Genomic DNA, 12,480 nt, shown 5'->3' with positions numbered 1-12,480 from the left:
CGCAGCGTCGCAAAGGCCCGAGCGCCCTTGCCGATGACGCTAAGCTCCACAGCCAATTACACGCTCCACAGCCCCGTGTGCCTCTGCTCTTAACCTGTTGCTCCCGCTCTCTCTTTGCTCTCTCACCACTATCGTCCCCCAACAACACCATACAGTACACTGGTCTGGTCGTACCCAAGGAGCCCCGTCTAACGCTTTCGGCCAGCGCCTCCTGCGCTCGGTTCCCCTCTGATACTCTCCCTCTCTCCACTCTCCACTCTCCACTCTCCTCTCTCTCCATCCTGTCGTCCTCCGGTCCTGTCCACGGCGTTCACGGTCCTCGTCCAACTTCCCTTGACCAAGATACCCTCTGGCGTTTGAATTAGCTCTTCTGCTCTTCGTCTTATTCGTTGCCCTCTCCTTGTTCCTCTTCTCCCTCGGCTGCATCGCTGCCTTTCTCGCCTCGGCACGCCGGCGCCACCCGCTGCCTGTTGCGCTGCCGTTTGTTTCTGTACATCATTTTCGAGCCCCTTGGCACTTTTGCGCTTCACCCACTACTCGGCTATTCCCAGCCCACTGCCACGACCGCTCTCGGCCGTAACCACTCTCCGGTATGCCTGTTATCGATGGCGAAAAATGGGCTTGCTCATCCTGCATCAAGGGTCACCGAGTAAGCGGTTGCAATCACACGGGTATGCACATCCACACTCGCTTCCATCTGCGACACAACCCTGTGTCTCGACACTCCGCGCTAACACCCTGCCCCCCCCCCTTACAGATCGTGATCTCCACCATATCAACCCCAAGGGCCGTCCGGTCAAGCAATGCGAACACTGTCGCGGTGCGCGCAAGTCCAAGTCCCACCACGCCAAATGCGACTGTGGCGACAAGAAGGACAAGGACTCGCACAAGGACAAAAGCGAGGCGAAGAGTGAGCTCATAGCTGGCTTGGCCGTCCTCGAATGTTTCTGACCTTTACTTTTAGCCCACGACAACCGATGCCAGTGCCATTCGGGTGGAAAATGCCTGTGCGGCACCAAGAAGGATGACCTTGATCTCAAGGTGGATACCTCCCGCCAGACTCTCCACGACGCCCGTGCCAAGCCCAAACTGACTGGCACCCACTCGGAAAGCCATCTGACTGTCTTTGCAAACGGCCACCACAAGCCTTGCCATCGCAACAACAACACTGCCCATGTGTCCGGAATGCCCTACAAGATTCCGCGTCCACACACCCTGCACGGCCACTCGGCTTTTGCTGCTTTGGCGCAAGACAATCATGCTCGCCCCCAGCCAGACGTCCAGACGCAACGATCCATGGATACCCTGTCGCTGTCCAACAACGAGTTTCATGCCATGTTTGGCTCTACGCAGCGATGTGCCGACAAGCCTCCCGTCGCAAGCGCAAGCACCAGTCTCGACGCCTTCGCTTTCAACGACATGTTCAGTAATCAGGTTGGTATGTTTGCTCAGGGCGGTGATTCTCCCGACAGCAATGTCAGCGATACGTTTTCCAACCAGCAGTGGCCCTGGATGACCAACACAATGACGCCCGTCACTGGCGCATTTGCAATGGGTAGCCTGTCGACATCGCCTTCGCAAGATTGTCTCCCAAACCTAGACAAGGACTGGACTGGCTTTGACCCGCTGTGGTCTGCAACAGACCTCCCACTGGATCCAAGCAAGTTCAACGACGAACTGGCCCAGCCGACATCGCACAGCGGAGAATCCAAGCAAAGCGGTCCAGGCCTTACTGTGGCTTCGTCTACGCATTCTGAAATTGGCGAGGGTGGCTTGTTTGGTGACGTCGACTTCAAACCCCCCCAGTCGGCAGCCAGCGAGTCGCTGTTCTGGGAAGATACTCCTGCGTATCGCTTCAACCCCTCGGTGCCCAGTGAACCCGTCAACGTGCCCGTGTCCATGGCCGCAGCTACTTCGGCTCCAATGACCAACATGCTTGGGTTTGAGTCGCTGTATGCCAAGAGCATTGCTGCTGCACCCGCAACGATGACGAGCACGGCTTCGTCGGACTTTGCCGAGGCTGGCGCAATGCAAATGGGCAGCCATTATGAAAGCGGGCTTCCCGTAGACCCGTGGCAACTAGACCAGAGCAATGGTGCATTCAGTGCCATGAGCAACAATGTTGACATGTCATGTTTTGCCAATAACAACAACAACAATTGGTTCTAGACGCCTGCGAAGGAACAGTCAGCCCATGTTGGCTGACTGTTTCTTTTGATGACGCCATGACTGATGACGCTGCTGGTGCGCAATGATACCAAGGCCTAGGCAATGTCTATCCCTACCTTCTTTTTTGGCCCTTGTGGCCGTGCTCTTTGGACCCTTTATGGTCGCCTGTGTATAGTTTTCTGACCTGGCGTACACCCTGTGCTTTGATCTCCGTTTGACATTGCTTATAGACGATGAACTTCAAGCATTGCCTTTTTTGGTGGGAAACTTGGTGGTGGAACAAGCATGCAAGCGCAAGCATTAGTACATACACTGGGGAGGCGGGTGGTTTTACTGCATTTTTTGGGTTTTCTTCTTTTCTGTTGCTGGTGGCATTTTCGTTTTACAAAAGTATAGACACTGGCCCTTGGACGAGGCACCGCTGGGCCCTTTGAAGAATTTACATAGAGCATAGTCCAATAACAGTCTCCATGCACGTTATGCGCGCTTGGCTGGTGTATGTGTGTGTGAAGTGATGGCCGGGAGACGTTTGCCAAAGAGTGGTTGCTCTAGAGCAAAGACGGGGCTGGGTGACATTGTCGGGGGCTGCAGGGCGTATGCCACCTTGTCGCTGCACGGCTATGAGGTTCGCCGGTCTTCCCCTCTCTACCAATGCCTGCCCTGCATGCCAAACGCGGGACAGACGCAAGCCAAGTACACGCAGAGATTTTTGCTGACCTGGATCGATGAATCGGTCAAGCTGCGTGCGCTAAACAACGCCCATCGCGGCTGGCAGAGGTTGCAGAGGTCGCAGGCAGGTGATAGTTGGACGCAGCGCACTCAACCGCAGTAGCAGCACCACCACCACCATCGACAAGAGCAGCACCATGTGCCACGGGCGCTCTTAGGCTGTCAAGGCTGATCAGCACCTCAAGGGCATGGTGTTGTGCCAGAAGGGTAACCGCTTACGGCGACAGGACAGGACTTCGCTGAGCGCGGCTGGCAAAGATCCGAGGATGAGGTAGTCAGCGGCACAATCACGGCACCAGCACAGCCCACTCACCACCCCACGACTGACGCGCTCACTCACCATCCGACGCCCGCTGCATGAGTAGCCACAAGGCACAGAGGATCATGTTGCACATGGCCCCCTCCCCCCTCCCCTCCCCAGACATACACTGCTGTTTCGTCGGGCCTAAAGGACCGACCGCCTGAGCCACTCCATCGTCAACATCTTACATGCATCATCGTCTCTGGCAACTCGAACAGGAACCAGGCCAAAGGGTTCCTGCGAATCCCAAACAGCAAATCCCAAACAGCAAATGACTAAAAAGCAATGACCTTCTTGTTCCTGATATAGTTCCCCGTCAACCGAGAGAAGCGAACCGCGTGGGTAGTTGCGCCTTAAGCAAAAGGACAAGCGTTCCAATGGCGAAAATCACTCATGCAAAAAAGGAACCCACCTGGACAGCATTTCTCTAGCCGCGACGGACACGCCCGCTCACCACACACTGCCTGTTTTGTGGGGGTGCGAGAAACAGTGCGCATCCCAAATGCTTGTTTGCATGGCTGTCGACATCCCTCGGCCCTGGTGGAATTGAGGCGAGGCAAAGGGAAAGGCTACAAGTTGCCGTTTTGCTTACCAGCGCCTGAACAGGTAGTGGCAGCGGCCATTGACCCAGAAAAAACTGAGCCCACCCACCCTCATCGTCATCCATCATCGTACCGACATCATCCCGTTGCCCACCTGTCCACACACACACACACACACCACCGAAAGTAAACAGCCCCAGGAATCGCTGTGCCTATTGAACAACCTTCAGATTATCCTTCTTGTTTCATCTACATACGTACCTCCAACCCTTGAACTTGTCACATTTGCCCATTTCCCTCTTTGAGCTTGTCTCTGTTGTCGGAGAATACTCCTAGTTCCAACCCTTCTCTCTAGCTCATACTAATTCTCCTCCAAACACAACCTGAAAAAATTACCTGAAATACAATCGTCCACCGCCTCGCGGTGCTGGTGTGTTGCGCAGACCCCTACCCACCCTTGCCCAACCGCTACTGGTCGGACCCTTGCTCGGCACCTCTCTCTCTTTTACGTGCCAGAAAAATGCCCTTGTGTCTAGTCGATCACGAGTCCCTGGATTTCCCAAAACCCGGCCTTTTTTCTTTTTCTTTGGGGATCATCGTTGCAACACGACGAGCACACGTGCACACTCGCAACTTCTGAAGCGGTAATACAGCCGTTAGTGAGGCGGGTATGATGTCAAAGGTTGTGTAAAATGAGTGGGGGGTTACGGCGGCGCTGGCTTCGCAATACGCCTGCACCAGCTGACTCGGTTGTTGCTTGCCCTCAACTCTCTGCTTGTAATGCGCTTTGTGCGGTTGGCTGATTTGAACAAGAGTGTTCGCGTTACTCGCTCTCTTTCGGCAGTACTTTGCTCGGCCTGACATTACCTTTCAGGTTTCTTTGCCGTGGGGCCCTGGTATATCGCCCGATGGCCAGGGACCACGCCCCCATCGACTACTGTGGCTTTGAATCGGCATCATCGATGCGTTCGTGTGGCTGCACCGTAGCCATCTGGGGTGGCGCGATGTTGTCTGAGTGGTCAAGGACACGGCCTTGACAGATGCAGCCTTCCGCGTCAGCAAATATGGCTACTACACTACTCACCATACCAACCAGGTCCTGCTTATTCCCCTTTTCTCATCTACTCACATGCTGTCATTCCACCTCTCTCCAGTACAAATTTGCATATCCAGTGACGTTGTGTTTGTTCACATCATGTCACGTACGTATGCCAGGCACATACTGTGTACATACTTCGTATTCGCATGTCCGTTACCCACCACACCGGTACTACCCTGCATCATCGGCCATTGCCTTGATTCCTTCCTACATACGTAGTATATGCACCCCATATCTTCCCACTACTTCCCACCATCATCCGAGAAAAAAGAGAACCCCTGACAGGCATACGTTGGCACCCCCAACACGAGCCTTGGATCGTCACTCGTCAGCGCGTATTTACGCACGGAGGTCAGGGTATCGCGCATCTCCGACCCCGCCGCCTTCTCCTTTGGAAAATAAGCATGCATTAGGCGATGTGAACGAATTAACGAACGAACAAATGATCTTCTTTTTTTTTTAATGAAATTCAATACTTTCCGATGAAACCTGATGTTGAGATTTCCACGTAACCAATATTCCCAGCTCGCAGCTGGGGCTCAGTTCTAGTGGGATGTATAGTGTACACATGCTTAGTACCATCTCCGCCGCCCCTCAGTCTCCAAGTCCAATCAGAAAAGAAAATCTCATTGGTACTTTTTTTTCTTTCCTCCATACTATGACAGTATCAATCTAGATAGATGAAAAGTCTGATGAGAATACATATCGTAAACTCTAGGCTTATACTATACGAAAGTGTACTTCAGCCTCACTTATCTTGAGCTGATGCGATGTTATCGCGGAGGTATACCCGGCAGAGCAAGACAATAGATAGTACAGGTGGACAATATGTATGGTGAAGTAAATCCTAGCTTTCTTATCTGCTCCATTTTCGTTTTTTCTTCCTTGTTGAATTTTTTCTCAAAAAGAATAGGTACAAAACCTGCATCTAAAAACGACATGAACAAGAAAAAAGAATGCGTGGGATTCTTCCTATATTACCACAAAACTCTCCATTTCAACATCCTCAAAGAAGACTCATCGGTTCACCTGCTAACACCGCACATATGCCAACAAAAAAAAACGAAAAAAACAAAATCATATAATTACATATACACACCATCTTCCCCCCCTTAGTCTTCGTATCCAGAAAAATTCTCCCCTCCCCCCTCCTATAACATCTACCTCAAAGCCTCATCCCCAAAACTATCCTGATACACATACGTCTCTGTCTCCGTCGTCGCCATGGTAACAGGCGCCCCCCAATTAATTGGGTGATACCCACTAAACAAACTATCACCAAGTTGATACCCCGGCTTGCTAAAGTACGATGACATGCGGCCCATGAGGACGGGAGGTGCGGCGTAATCGTCTTCTTCGTAGTAGTATTCGTCGTGGGAGATGGGTGGTTGGTAGGCGGGTTGCGTTTGCCAGTAAGAGGGTGTGGGATCGATGCTGAGACTGGGGTTGCAGCGTGGGGAGGGTAGGGGGGTGGTTTGGGTTGTTGCGTTTGTGTAGGCGGGTTTGGGGGGTGAGGGGTGGCAGCCGCATGTGCAGTGTGAGGGTGAGGGTATGGTGGTGCGTGGTGGTTGGGTGGGAGTCGGTTCTGGTCTGGTGTTTGTGGTCGGTGTGGTTTGCGGTTGAGGTGGCATTGTAGGTGTGGCGAGAGACTCTGTTTGTATGTATTCCTGCTCTTTCTCGAGATTCGACTCAAACTGCCGACCTGCTTGGTTCTTTGGTGATAACTCGTGTTCCTCTTCTTTGACGTTGGGAGCCATGGCACTCCATTGCGAAAGGTAAGAAGGGCGCACTGACTGGCTGGCCTGCCCTTCTACGATTGTATCTCCTAGTAATGATATGTCGGAGTTTGTCCTTGAATTTGTATAGCTTAGACTAGGTGGCCGGCTCGCTCGCTGTGAACTTATCGAACTCGATCTCTTACTCTGCCTCGTCTCGCTCATAACACTGTCGGATCGCACACTTGTTTCTGACAACGGCCGCAAAAACGAGACCGTCCTCGACCTCCTCAGTGCTTGTTTTTCGTGCTTTTCTTCATCGTCTGCTGGCGCTGGTTTCCTAACTTCCGGCTCTTTATACTCTAGCTTTCCATTCTTATCCGACGCAAAGTACTCTTCCCCGCGACCAAAAACCACCTGGAGAGAGCCGAAATCGCGTGTTGTACCGTCATTCGGGTATAGCCAGTCTTTCAATGCAGGTGGAAGTCCATAGCCGTCTTGCTGGTGTGAGTACAGAGTTCCTTCTCATCGTCATATCGGTAGCACCCACCTTGTTTGTACTCTCCCCCTTTTGTTTTCCAACAAAGATAATATCGCTCGAATGCACCGAATGCGCAGACAATAAGGTCATCCAAACTATCCGGGTGATTGGGATCTTCAGGTATCTCTCCCAGTCGTTTATACAGCCGTGTCGAGGCGTCCATAGTGTGTTGCTCGTGAGACGCCAACAATGATGCGTAAGAAATGGCTTGTCGCAACCTGAGGTGTAAATTACAAATATCAAAAAAAATAATCCAAAAGCACTAGACAGGCTTTCCAGAAGATCCAGCGGAGTTCCAAAGTTTAATCAAAAGGTCCAGTTGGTAGAATGGTCCAGCCAGTTGTCAACCCAGCAAATTGTCCAGTTCAACACCCTTCTCAAAAGTCCGCTAGTCCAACCGACCATAGTTATCATGACTCTCCTATTGATTCCATCATCTTTCTATCAGACCACAAATGCTGCAGCGTACTCTTGGACTCGCATGATACTTTCCTCATCCGCGACGTTGGCCTAAAACGTGCCGGAAGTTCTGAAGCAGTGGCGACATCCTTGTCAGTTTCACATTGCTGGTCGGCGGTCGGGGCCGCTGCGTAAACAGTCGGGTAGACGGAAGGATCCACTCAAGAGCCCATGACAGCAGTTAGCGAGCCTCGAGGTAAAGTGTGCTTCGAGAGGCGAATTTGGTGTTGTGGGTGGATGTTGTGATCGAAGAGCGATGGAAAAACGCGCGGTGTAGGTCCGCTCAAATATACTCCCCGTAAATCGCGCATCGGGTACGTGGCATGCCCGCCGATCGCCCCGATTCTGCAAAGTACAGGAAAACTAATATATGACGTCTTTCTTCATGAAAGGGATCGGGAAATATGAGATCATCCGTTGTGGGCAAAGAGATGCTGGGGAAAGGTGCGCGTTGATGGGTGAATAGGGAGACTTTTTGCACCCGTTGAACTCGGCGCGCATATATCCCTCATGCGAAATTCTTCTCGGAGAAAATCAAACTACCGAACTTTTTACCGAGACCATTGTTAGAGAAATAGACTTCTCTATGGAATCCAAGAGTACTATACTTAAACTGCACTTTCCGCAACATGCCCATTTACTTCCTTCTCTCGTCCTTCCCTGTCGTATTCGTACCAGCACTTCCCTTATCCTCCAGACTGACCAAGTCATCAATCTCTCTGAACAGCGCAGATGTAGTTTTCCTGCCAACAGTAGCTGATCTTGACCGATTCGGCGCAATAGGAGGAGCAATCTGCCTCCCCGAACTAGACATGTTCCTCTCTCTGCCTACGTACCCTCCACCTATCCGATTACTCATACCCTGGTTACCCTTTCCAGTTGTCATTGTTCGAGCGAGTGATGGGCGACCTGGCCCAGGACCAGATTGCACTGTCGGCCTAGGTGATGGGCGAGCTAAGACAGGTTGCTCTGAAGAAGAGCGCTCCCTTTGCTGTCGAGCTGAGGGGGGTCTCTGGTTTGATGCTTGAGAGGTCGACCTCTTCGCTGAGCTTTGTGAGTTTTGAGATGTTCTGGAGGCTGTGAGCCGCTGTGAAGAAGATGCTCTCACGGGACCAGACACCGCCGGGTCTTCCCTTACAGATAGTGCCCGCTGGCGTGGAGGCGTTATTGGCCGTTCGATGGATGGATTCGGTGCAGGTCTCTCTACTACTGGTTGTTGAGGTCGCATTGCCAATGCCATTGCCTGCTTCGTTTTCGATACCGCCAGAGCCAGAGGTGCTGGGGTGGGAGATGGCTGAGGTCGTACACTGACAGCTCCTGCCTCTTCCAATACCTCGCCATCATTTGAATACATGGAAGACGTGTTGCTATTAACACGTGATCTACGTTCATTTGATCGTCCCCGTAATTCGTCTTTTGAATTTTGTGCTGCTGCCATGGCTTCAAATTTCAGGGCTTGTGCCAAAGCTCGTGACCCGCTGTTTCTATTAAGTTTAGGCGTAGTGCGACTCTCTTTTGTAGGCGGGGACTGTGACACTGGGGGAGAAGATTCTGTCTCGATAGGAGGCGCCCGAACTGTGTTATCTGGTGTCGATTGGGGTTGTTCTGGCTCGGAAACAGACTGGCCCGTGACTTGCTGATCGTCGACATCTGGCACATTGGTATCTTGGATGTTAATGGCGGGACCAGCAATTCGCTCCTCACTTTTTGCTGTTTCGGGCTTGTTTGTTTCTGCCGCATTCTCAGGCTCTTCCCTTGTCGCTGGAGTGTACGCTGGCGGTGGCGAGGGTGCTCTGAATACCAAGGATTCTATCATAGGGGGCGGGTTCTCAAAGATCGACTTTGGAATCTTCATCGGCCTGTACTTGTACGATTCTTGAGCACCCTCTTCCGATCTCTTCTCACCTCCCACACCGGGATTCGGTACCAATGGCTCTGGAGCAAGCGGCTGGTCTACCGGCGCCTCTTCCTTTGTATCAACAGCTCTTGTTGTTGTTTGGTCTTGCTGCCGTGCATTCGTCTCCTTTTGGAACCTCTTTTCCTTTCGACTCAACTCAATCTCCAACACCCTTGTTCCAGGCTCGAGCTTTGATTTCAGTCCATCGTCGTTGAGGTCAAAGTACAATCCCCATAGACCAGGCGCTTGTTCTACTGCACACCACCCCTCCCAGCCATCGAATGTGAGCCGGCGATCTTGGCGTGTACAATCAAATGGCCCGGTGAGGTTAGGTTGTGCGTCTGCGCGTACACCATACTTGACTTCGCAAGTCTCTTTGTCAATATAAACCCAATTCATAATCGGAGCAACATCAGTGATGGTTGTGACAAGGCCTTCGTATTTTGTGTCCGGATAAGGCAAGTAATACCCAGCATATGGGTGTCCAAGCGGGCTTCCATCTTCGGTTCCAGTATCAATCCATAGTTTTCCGTTCCTCAGAACGACCTGTCGCCCGTTGATTTCTCGGCTGCGATTGGATGACTTGACGCATGTTGCGATGAGATTGCAACGACGAGCGCGATGCTCTTCCCTTTTTTCTTTGGATTGGGACTGGCGTATTGCTTCCTGCGAGCCAAGTAGGCCTGGGGCTGTAATCGTTGCTATGAGAATCGAGAGGACCATCTTGGACGTTGTGCGTCCAGTCGGCGGTGTTTGGGGCGGAGTAGAGCGTGGGGGCCTGGCACATTCGCCATGGCTAGTGAACCGCAATCAGCATGGTCTATGCATGCTATTGCTGCTGCTTAGCGTATATTGCCTCGCGACTACCATGATCTGATGCTCGTCTGATGAGGAATAACAATGTGCCGGCTGAGACGCGTACGTTGGACCCTTACAACCCCTTGTATGTTTCAGCTTTACACGCGCCACAACCATGGCATGACACGAACCCAGACTGTTCATGGAACCGCTGTCGATCTTCGCGTCTGGATGCAGAGACTCGTTTGTGCAATCATGCTAGTACGAGACTCGAACGATAGTAGCCCATCTCAAACGCAGGGAGTGCCGCACAAGCGGTTTCGGGGCCTCAACTCGAAGTAGTGCAGCAGAAGATAGGAGAGCTGCTTGTGGTAGTCAGAGGCCTCAGTACATACCCCGTATATAAGGCAAACATATGCCACTCATTAAAGGCCAGTACAGTTGACCTGCACCGCCTTCTCCCATTCTACATTCATTCGACAAACGGCCTGGAGCCCATCGAACCTGAGAGTCCTGCATAATCCTTAATACCAACACCACTCTCCCCAACTCTACACTTCAAACCCAACATGTCTACCATGTAAGCAGCATCATGACCAGGGTATTCCGCATGTGCTAACCGGCGTCAGGGAATCCACTATCCGCCCAACAGGCTACGGCTCCGACTCTGAGAGCGATGGTCAAGCATCCGGCGGCCGCAAGGTCTCTGCCAACGTCGGTCCCGTCCCGTCCTCCGCCACACTCAACCGCCCGGCAGGCAACATCATCAAAGGACCCGTAGACGACAACGGAAAGCAAAAGGACGCTGCTTTGCTGATTGGTATCAAGTTGGATCTGGAAGCGGAAATTCATCTGACGGCAAGAATTCGTGGAGACATTACGATTGGATTGTATTGAGCTACTTGTAAAATCGGAGGGAAAAAAGGTTGACGCAGCCTTGAGGGGACGTGTAAGACATCAGCGATTTGATTTGCAGGACTGACAGTGGAAATGGTCCACTCATTGGCTACCCCAGCAAGGGACAAGAAATATGAATGATAGAATCTTCTCCAAACCTGTTTGCAACATATATTGTGCATCGTTGCCTATGTGGCACAAGAAGTGCTGGTATCATAGTGAAGGACATAAAGTTCTGTTCAGATAGTCAGCATCTGCTGTTTGAAGATTGTGAAGCAAATCATCAAGTAAAAGGTGCTGATCAGACTCATGCCCTGTCACAGGCAGTTATCACCATTGCCGTAGCTCGGTAGACCGTCGTGATAAATTGAATGTTCATCTTTTGAGGGAAAGGGGCAAAGACAAAGACCGACATACCATATTCTAAAGTTCATGCTTGCAAGTATGGCAAGATCCTATGCAACCCATCAGTTGCTAATTCTGATCGACATGATATTTAACAAGCAGGTTGTGACTGCGGATCAGACGTGACGGTTCTCGTCGTCGCCGGAGCTTGGACATATGCTTGTCTTTGTTTGTGTCGTTTCATCACTGCAGAAGGGAGTGTGGACGATGAGCGTACCGTGATCATTATGAGGATATGATATCTGGGATCATGTCAGCAAATGCGTCGGTAAAAACAATATAATTAATTGAGAAGACGCGAGTGTGGATCAGTTGACATGAATGGATATATTTTGATTTAAGTCTTCACCGGGCGAACCCGTCGGACTCGTCATCAAGTGTTCATCATTTCGCAGGAATTAACAAGAACAGAGTATGCTTACCAGTTACCTGCTGTCATCTCATTCAAGATAGACTGTTAGAGCATTAGCCAATGCCCAATTTTGTTCGTACAGCCATGTAAGACATTGAGAAGCAATCAGTTCGGCGAGGTTTCTGAGGCCTGCCATAAAAGGCGTATCCGTCAAGAATTGTCGGAGCCCAGTGCCGTATCATCATTGAATGGGGCGTTTGAAGGGAAGGGTGATGCATACCGACTAGTCTGCGCAACATTCCAGTTAGCAAAAAGATTATGTAAATAGCGGAATGAGTTGAATTTTTGAGTGAAAAAATAATCAGAAACAGCCATAGTTTATCGGCACAGGCAGAAGCCTTGGTCGGTAATTTCCAGCGTGCCGAAGCACAATGATCATCATTGGAAAGATTGGGTAGTATGAAGAGAAAGAACGTACCAGAGAGCCTAAAGGGCAGATCCTGATTTGCGCGGTACTGCGCAAACAAGCGAATAGCTATGCCCACAGTAGTTGCATTGTGTTAGCTGCTTGTTGGC

The 12,480-nt window shown here is 51.3% G+C and overlaps 5 protein-coding genes across 5 annotated transcripts; 2 read left to right on the top strand and 3 right to left on the bottom strand.

Moving 5' to 3' along the window:
- Window positions 1-592: 592 nt before the first annotated feature.
- On the top strand, window positions 593-2,169 carry COCVIDRAFT_109991 (hypothetical protein; the record flags this gene model as incomplete). The annotated part of the gene is made up of 3 exons (XM_014697103.1): window positions 593-671; window positions 758-910; window positions 965-2,169. 3 exons carry the CDS (start codon window positions 593-595, stop codon window positions 2,167-2,169), a joined length of 1,437 nt encoding a protein of 478 aa, XP_014552589.1.
- A 3,831-nt stretch (window positions 2,170-6,000) lies between these two features.
- On the bottom strand, window positions 6,001-7,259 carry COCVIDRAFT_109941 (hypothetical protein; the record flags this gene model as incomplete). Its single annotated transcript, XM_014697102.1, has 2 exons — window positions 6,001-7,052; window positions 7,106-7,259. The coding sequence occupies 2 exons, from the start codon at window positions 7,257-7,259 to the stop codon at window positions 6,001-6,003; spliced, it is 1,206 nt and encodes a 401-aa protein (XP_014552588.1).
- A 933-nt stretch (window positions 7,260-8,192) lies between these two features.
- On the bottom strand, window positions 8,193-10,175 carry COCVIDRAFT_109920 (hypothetical protein; the record flags this gene model as incomplete). The annotated part of the gene is made up of 1 exon (XM_014697101.1): window positions 8,193-10,175. The coding sequence occupies one exon, from the start codon at window positions 10,173-10,175 to the stop codon at window positions 8,193-8,195; it is 1,983 nt and encodes a 660-aa protein (XP_014552587.1).
- Window positions 10,176-10,819: 644 nt separating this feature from the next.
- COCVIDRAFT_30090 (hypothetical protein) lies at window positions 10,820-11,147 on the top strand (the record flags this gene model as incomplete). The annotated part of the gene is made up of 2 exons (XM_014697100.1): window positions 10,820-10,830; window positions 10,880-11,147. The coding sequence occupies 2 exons, from the start codon at window positions 10,820-10,822 to the stop codon at window positions 11,145-11,147; spliced, it is 279 nt and encodes a 92-aa protein (XP_014552586.1).
- Window positions 11,148-12,017: 870 nt separating this feature from the next.
- On the bottom strand, window positions 12,018-12,182 carry COCVIDRAFT_109969 (hypothetical protein; the record flags this gene model as incomplete). Its single annotated transcript, XM_014697099.1, has 1 exon — window positions 12,018-12,182. One exon carries the CDS (start codon window positions 12,180-12,182, stop codon window positions 12,018-12,020), a length of 165 nt encoding a protein of 54 aa, XP_014552585.1.
- Window positions 12,183-12,480: the final 298 nt, after the last annotated feature.

This window comes from Bipolaris victoriae (assembly GCF_000527765.1).
Source record: "Bipolaris victoriae FI3 unplaced genomic scaffold scaffold_106, whole genome shotgun sequence".
NCBI lineage: Eukaryota > Fungi > Ascomycota > Dothideomycetes > Pleosporales > Pleosporaceae > Bipolaris > Bipolaris victoriae.
Note: the sequence above shows the minus strand (reverse complement) of the source record. Positions and strands in the feature narration are given on the sequence as shown.